This window comes from Convolutriloba macropyga, chromosome 3 (assembly GCF_964194025.1).
Source record: "Convolutriloba macropyga chromosome 3, txConMacr16.3, whole genome shotgun sequence".
Lineage (NCBI taxonomy): Eukaryota > Metazoa > Xenacoelomorpha > Acoela > Convolutidae > Convolutriloba > Convolutriloba macropyga.
Window position 1 is genome coordinate 26,818,110 of NC_134470.1, and position 7,966 is coordinate 26,826,075.

The 7,966-nt window shown below is 39.9% G+C and overlaps 1 protein-coding gene across 1 annotated transcript; it reads right to left on the minus strand.

The window, feature by feature from the left end:
- Positions 1–2,642: 2,642 nt before the first annotated feature.
- Positions 2,643–5,034, minus strand: LOC142336585 (uncharacterized). The gene is made up of 3 exons (XM_075385495.1): positions 4,733–5,034; positions 3,066–4,564; positions 2,643–2,779 (listed from the first exon to the last, which is right to left on the minus strand). Exons 1-3 carry the CDS (start codon positions 5,032–5,034, stop codon positions 2,643–2,645), a joined length of 1,938 nt encoding a protein of 645 aa, XP_075241610.1.
- Between the last annotated feature and the right edge of the window lie 2,932 nt (positions 5,035–7,966).

A 7,966-nucleotide genomic window follows, 5' to 3' on the forward strand; every position in this document is an offset into this window, starting at 1 on the left:
CGTCGGGCATTCGAAATTACAGGGTCTGGAAACACGAATGAACGCACGAAAGTCAGGACATGAACGCACAGAAGTCTGGACACAGAGATTTTTTGTATGGAACGGTCTGGACATGCCTACTTTTGGTCTGGCACAGCATGCCTAGGCGTACTCTTGGCGTATAATTGTCAATTCATCTGAGATTGTGCTTTTTTAAATGTTATATACACTCTTCGTCGCTTTTACCAACCTAATCAACCTAATCAGCGACAATTTATACAAAAATGATAAAATATACGAACTTTTGTTCATACCACAGAGTGCAAAATGAACCAGCTGGCATTTCCTCATTTAATCATATTATAATACCCTTTCATTTTATATACACACAAGTGCATTTACTGCTATAAACTTAATTTTTAAAACTGCTGTACATAATTTTTCATCTTTTGTGTAGTCCTGATCTAGCTAGAAAATTTGACATATCTTTGTCATATATTTTTAAAATTAATTGTTCCCTGTTTTTGGCTTTTCTCGCTTGATTCAGCATGGATCTGCAACAATTTTTAAAATATAACCATTAATTCCGATAAATTCATGAGTCGAGGTTGAACAGTTGTCGCACAAAGTCTTTCACTTTCACAAAATTCACGCCAATAACTTGGTTACATGTCCGGATACATGAAATAAGTAGATAACATGAGACTTGAATAATAATCAGCGGTAAAAATTCATAAATAATTGTTGACCCATCAGTGGCATTTTTCCAACCTTTCCCATTTATATGCAGTTTCACGATGAGTGAGTTGTTCCAGACATGAACGCAAAAAATATTGATCTGGAGCGCACCATTTTTGTACGAAGCGCACAAAACTTTTTTGAGCGCCTGAACCTATAAAATTAAAATTAATTGTCTTAAAATAACGAAAAGAAAAACTTTTCAGTGTTTCGCCGATATCGCAGTTAGCTCAACCTGCTTAGATTTAGTTAGGCTATAAAAAGGTGTTAAATCAATCTTTCATTATTGCCACTTGTTACATTGGCCGCCTTAGGAACTTTTTGAGAATTATTTGATTATTGAATTAATAAAGGATTGCATTGGTTTAGTATAAATTAATCAGTTTCCAGTTTCTAGTTTTTGTTAAATTGACTGTTCTTCACGATTTCTGATGTTGTTATGGCTGAATACTTGCATGACTTTTCTTAACCATGTCGAATCAGTATCGGGCACAGATGGTAAATAGTGCACATATGGCAAATAATCCACTGGGCATCAATGTTGATGACATCGCCGGCCCCATTTGCAGGGTTGCAAAGAATAGTCGGCTTCCGTAAAGACGATGCTTTGTTAGGTAAAAACTTTGTAGCCAATAAATAATTCCGATAAAATAACTGAGGGAAGAAAAAGATGTTTACAAGAGATAACAAAGCAAATGATTTTCAAAATCGGCGTTTCCAACTGACGGAGCGGGTAAAGGCAAAAAATTGTAATACCCAAAAATTGCGACACAAGCGGAAAAGGCTAAAGCGGAGGTTGCTGCGGTGTAGCAGCTTTCTACACAGCGCAAAAAAAGGAGATTTCTACCTGTTGCGGCTTGTACCTACCTGTACCTAACTATAACCACTCAAGAGTGAAGGACCTTTTAACGTACTGGATTTTTAAAATCGTATGTTGATCGACAAGTAAGTGATGTGACTGCACATTAACGATAGTGTAGATTTCTGCAGGAGGAATTTATGGAAGCTGAGTGCTAAAATGATGTGAATTTGTCCGTTGAATGTGAATGTAATTTACTCTTAAGAAATTTTACTTAGCTTGAGAACGGGGCGGATCTTTTCACCGTATGCAGTCTTTATTTTGACTGACCGAACTACTTTATCCGAGCCTGGATACACTTCAATTACCTTTGCTAGAGGCCAGAGACCACGAGGTGTGAAATCTTCCAAAATCCAGACTAAGTCGTGAACTTTTAAATTCTGATTTACTTTATGCCATTTAGAGCGTTTCTGCTGGTTAGGGAGATACTCTCTAATAAATCGGTTCCAAAAATGTTGGGCTAGAATTTGTGATGTTTTCCAAGATTTAGTAACTGCTTCTTTGCTTTGAGAGAAGACTCCTGAAGGGAGATTGATTGAGGGTCTACCCAAAAGGAAATGATTTGGCGTTAAAGGGAGTGGATCGTTTATATCGCTAGAAACATTCGTCAATGGTCGCGAATTCATGTTGGACTCAATTTCACAAGTGAATGTCGACAGCGTTTCGTCTGTTAGCGTTCTTGAGCCAATAACTTTGTAGAGGGAGAGTTTGAAAACTTGAACTAATCTTTCCCAGCTGCCGCCAAAATGCGGAGCCAGAGGGGGGTTAAATTTCCACTTGATATCTACGTCTAAGATGTGGAGCTTAGATGCAAATTCTCGCGAGGATCTGAGAGCTTCTATTCCTTTTCTCAATTCGGTACAAGAGCCGACAAAAGATTTTCCGTTGTCAGAATAAAATATTTTTGGTTTTCCGCGGCGGCTAATGAATCTGCGGATGCAACTCATTGTAGAATCTGTAGAAAGACTTTCAGAAACCTCCAAATGAACGGCTCTTACAACTAAGCATGAAAATAGAAGGATATAACGGGTAGCAAATTTACCACACTGTTTTATAGGAAAAGGACCTATGAAGTCCAGGCCTGTTGTGGCAAACGCAAAGTGATTTTGTAGCGGTAAACGTACACTGGGCAGATCTGACATCTGAGGTGGACTAATTTCTTGAGCCATTCTTCGGCAGGGAATGCACTGACGTATTGTTTGTCTAACGACAGCTCGGCATTTCAGAATCCAATAGTATTCCATTAGAAAGGAACGTGTTTGTTCAACACCAGAGTTACTATTCACCACATGAGTGTTTTTGATGGAGAGCTTAACGATTGGGTTAACCCCGTCTAAAATTAACGGATGGCGAGCAGTTTCTAAGACCATTGCCTTAGACAGCCGACCTTTGGCGCGGAGTTCGTTTTTTCCGTTAACAAAAGGACAGAGTGTCTTTAGAGGGCTCGACGAAATTATCTCCTTGCCTTTTTGTAAAGACAAAATCTCACTTCCAAAGTTCTGATTTTGAGCAACGCCGATGAGGTACTTGTAAGCCAGTGTGTGATGTGCGAGCGATAAGCTACTGCTCTGTTTTTTCAAGCGATCGAGGAAGAAGAAGCAGTATGCTGCAACTCTAACCAGACGATTCCAATTGCTGAAGCGTGCAATGTCGATGGGACATTGAATTGCTGAGTGCAGATCGGTTTGCAACGCATGAACGATGAGAACGTTTGAATTTCGTGCTTTCAAGATGTCCTGACTTGGCCAGTCACTTTTTGGTAACTGTAGAAAGGAAGGACCGTTGAGCCATCGAGAACTGCAGTTCATCTGTTTAACTTCATAGCCTCTTGAGCCATCATCGGCTGGATTGTCAGCTGAGGTGATGTAATTCCAGTCATGTGCTGTTGATACATCAAGTATCTTCGCCAACCTGTTAGCAACAAATATGCGATGACGTATCTCTGGGGTTCTGAGCCAATAAAGAACTGTGGTACTATCGGACCAGAAAACTTTTTCATTAATGTGAATGTCGTGCTCTTCTGTCACGAATTGTGCGAGCAGAGCTGCGTAGACGGCGGCTTGCAACTCGAGATTTGGAATTGTCATTCTTTTGATTGGAGCTACGCGGGCTTTTCCCATGATGAATTTCACTTGAACGGTTTCATCAACGTATTCAATCCTAAGATACGAAACTGCTGAGAGTGCATACTCCGACGCGTCTGAGAATGTATGGAGAGCTGTTTCCTTTATTGCTTTGTTAATGAATAAACAGCGAGGAATTGAAATTTCGCGGAATTCCCGTAGTTCGTTTTGCAGCTGAGTTAGATCTGCAAATTCATTGAGGTCCAATGGTTTGTCCCATTTTGGTCCATGATTCCAGGCGGCCTGTAGACTTTTACGAACTCGGATGGTGAGCGGTGCTATAAAACCTAGGGGGTCAAAAATGGATGCGACAAACCGCAGAAGTTTTCTTTGGGTTACCATAGTGTTATCCAAGGGAAACTTCTTGAAAAGTTTCTTCTCGATTACATAAGTGTCTGTTTTTGCATTCCACGGTAATCCGAGGACCTTTTGAATTTGAGGTGAAGCTTCGTTTGCGTTTAAAAGTTGATCCCTACTGACTTGTTGCAAAAACGCAGCCGAATTAGAATTCCACTTGGTGAGGTTAAAACCCCCAAGAGACAGGCAAGCTTTAGTGCTGCTCATTATGTTTACAGCTTTTTCAACGTCGTCAGTGGAAATATACAAATCGTCCATGTAGATATTGCGTTCAACGATACGGGAAACCTCAGGAAAATGTTTCTCATTATCAATTGAAGAGCGACGTAGAGCGTACGATGCAATGCAAGGCGATGACGTTGCACCAAATATGTGGCTAGTGTATTCATATTCTTCTATTTTGCCGTTGTGATCCCACAAGAAACGAAGATATGAACGGTCTGAAGGAGCAACTTTGACTTGCATAAACATTTGCTCAATGTCAGCGGATATTGCGATATGACTTTCTCTGAAACGCAAAATAATCCCAACAAGATTGCTGAGCAAGTCCGGGCCTTTCAACAGATTTGAGTTGAGAGATTGGCCTTGAAAGATGCTGGATGCGTTGGTCACCCGTCAAATTTTTCCGGGCTTATTTTCGTTTGAGACCGGATGATGAGGTAGATAAGAAACTGACTTTGTGTTGTCGGTACAAGGATCAATTTTTACAACATATCCGTTTTGCAAGTCCTTTTGCAAAGTCTCTTCATATTTTTCTCTTAATACTGGCTTTGTGGAAAGCTTTGCTTTTAGCTGTTTCAACTGTTTCTCAGCGAGCCATCTGTTATTCGGCAATTTTGCGTTCTCTTTCCACAAGAGACCAACTTCGTAATGACCATCCTTGAATCTGGTTGAGGATTGTAAAATTTCCAAAGCCTTTTCATCGTTCTTGGACAGTGCTTTTTTCTTGGATGCAATGCCATAATTTTCGATCTTCATCCAATCCTGAACTTTAGTGAAAAGTTCGTTGTCCAATTGGCCATGGGAACAAATTTGGGTTTTGAGAACTGGATTTTGCTCATCTGCAATTATGTTGTTCTTTCCGGCACAAGTCCAACCTAATGGTGTCTTGACAGCCCATCTATTAAATGCTTTGCCTCTCCAGTTAATAGCGATTGAAGATGTATCATCTTTTCTGATAATGACATAGGCGATCTATCTATTGTGGCTTGAAAAATGCTGAACCACTTCATCCAGTCGAGTGGGTTGCCATCAAATTTTGTTGCCTGCAACTTGGGTACAGATTTCTGGAAACAAGTGGACATGGAGATGGGGTTCTGATATGAAGCAGAGCCAAGTGTAGCGGACGCCGACGGATCTGAGAATTGTTGATTGGAAAGGAATCTCCATGATGGATTGCTGTTCGAAACATGAAATGATGTGTCTTGGTTGACTGAACTACTGTTTGAATTAGCAAGAAACGGTTCCGAAGACAAGGCACTGTGAACAGGATTTCCAGATGAAGTAGCCGTTGAGAAACCAATATTGGATTCCATATTAGCCGGCGGCGAAATGGAATTGGATTGAACTGAGCTAGCGGGCGCTGCAGAGTCCGACGAAAAAAGTTGACCTGACACTTCGTTCCCAGCGGATGCTGAGAAATTTGTAGAGGTCCTGTTAGTGTTAAGAATGGTTGGGTTACTGCTGCTACTATCAAATGTTACCCTTAAGTTGCCTGATGAAACATTGCTTACTTCTGCGCTTTGAGTTTCTTTTTTGTGTTTGCGGAGGGCAGCGGTTGTTTTTCGAATCTTGAATTTTAGTTTGCTAAGTTGAAAACAGAGCGTATCTGCGTCTTCTGATGGTGAGATGTCCAAAAGCTCTTGAACGGAGTTGTCGAGTTTCTCTTGCAGCTCTTTAATTTCGCTCAATGTTTCTTCTAGAGTTTCCGTGTCCTCCCCGGAATCGATTCCTGAAACAACAAATTCGATGCAGGATTCAATTTCGCTTTCAAACATTAGCTTTTGGTTTTTAATGTGTTTCAAATGAGGATCAACAGAGGATTCTTCGTTTTCACCCATTGCTGGTGTTTGTGAACTCGTAGAATTTACCTGATGTTTAACTCTTGTTGATTTTCCGGTTCGAGTAAGAACCATTAACTCTGTTTTGTTTAGTGGGTCTAGAGCTTTGAATTTAATTTAGCCACTTTTAGTAGCATTGTTAACCAAATCTCAAGACCAAAACCTGTGTATTTAACTACCGGTTAACAATTACCTACCAAAGTTTACTAAACCCTGCCAAAACCTTGATACGGTACTTTACCAAAACTACCGAACCTTACCATACCTTACCGAACCTTACCAAGCCTTACCGAACCTTACCAAGCCTTACCGAACCTTACCAAGCCTTACCGAACCTTACCAAGCCTTACCGAACCTTACCAATCGTTACCGAGTCTGATCAAACCTTACCAAGCCTTACCGAACCTTACCAAGCCTTACCGAACCTTACCAAACCTTACCGAACCTTACCAAGCCTTACCGAACCTTACCAATATCTACCGAACTTTACCAAGCCTTACCGAACCTTACCAATACTTACCAAACCTTACCAAGCCTACCGAACCTTACCGGATACCATCAAATACCCATACCAGAATGATAAACACAAAATCTACCAAATAACCACAGTAAAATCCGGACACAAACCGAGGTTTATGCCAAAACACACGGTAGGAAACGTTGGTTTTGCCAATAGCGAAATAAAATTTTAATGGCGGTATCGGAGCAATAAAACAAATGGGTTGAATTTTTTTGCAAATTGTTAACACGTCCGGAAAAAATTCTCTAGGTGCGAGAAAAAAACAACGCTGGGGAAATTACTGGCGAATCACCAGAGTCAAAGGAAATAAGAATAAGGTAATCAAGGAAGTCCCAGATATAAACTCTCTGTTGGGTTGGGCGATGATGGGTTGCCTCGGGTTGGGTTGGTTGGGATGGGTCTTTGTCTAAAATTTCCTTCTCTACCCTGATCACGAGAAAAAAATTCTCGAGAAGGAAATTTTAGCTGTCCATTCTTTCGTTGGGCGCCAGAATGTTACATTGGCCGCCTTAGGAACTTTGTGAGAATTATTTGATTATTGAATTAATAAAGGATTGCATTGGTTTAGTATAAATTAATCAGTTTCCAGTTTCTAGTTTTTGTTAAATTGACTGTTCTTCACGATTTCTGATGTTGTTATGGCTGATTACTTGCATGACTTTTCTTAACCATGTCGAATCAGTATCGGGCACAGATGGTAAATAGTGCACATATGGCAAATAATACACTGGGCATCAATGTTGATGACACCACTGTTGCCTGATCGTCCATGAAGAAGGAACAGAGTTCAGAGTGTCGTCTTTACCATTATCGCTCATTATCGTGAATTGGCCGATATGTTTGGTCCGAAACAGGTTTTAATTGTTTTTGCAGATATTTTCTGTTTATTGTTCCGACCCACTTTTGTGGGGGAGGAACTATAGAATCAAATGGGTTTTTTTGTTCAGACAATTTTGGCCGATCGATATAATCATCGTAGAGAGTTGTGAGTGGTATCATTAAAAAACCCGTCCAGCGCAGAATATGGAATTAAAAAGATTTTTTTTAATTTTCGCTTTTTACCGGGAGTTATCGAGGTTTAAAATTTTGTGAATATTATACGTATTTCAGCTGTTTTTATTCACATTTTCTGTATTTTCGACATAATTTTTGCCAATTTTGCTTTAATTTGTTCAAATTGTTAACTGTAGTTTTTTCGATTTTATCTGTAAAGATAGAGGAGGGTTGCTAAATTGTTCAATCCAAGTTTTTTGGCCAGAATTAGTGCTAAATTTTTCAAAATTCGTCATTCTTCGGGATCAAATTGGTGATCAAACTTTGTTTTTTAGCA

Bases quoted from the DNA above. Each gene is read 5' to 3' on its own strand.
- LOC142336585 (XM_075385495.1), bottom strand. From the start codon at position 5,034: ATGAAGATCGAAAATTATGGCATTGCATCCAAGAAAAAAGCACTGTCC. The intron at 4,565-4,732 runs GTCAGTTTCTTA...TTTGCGTTTCAG, and splicing joins CCTTGTACCGACAACACAAA to AGAAAGTCATATCGCAATAT. The intron at 2,780-3,065 runs GTGAGATTTTGT...AGCTGTCGTTAG, and splicing joins TCAAAATCAGAACTTTGGAA to ACAAACAATACGTCAGTGCA.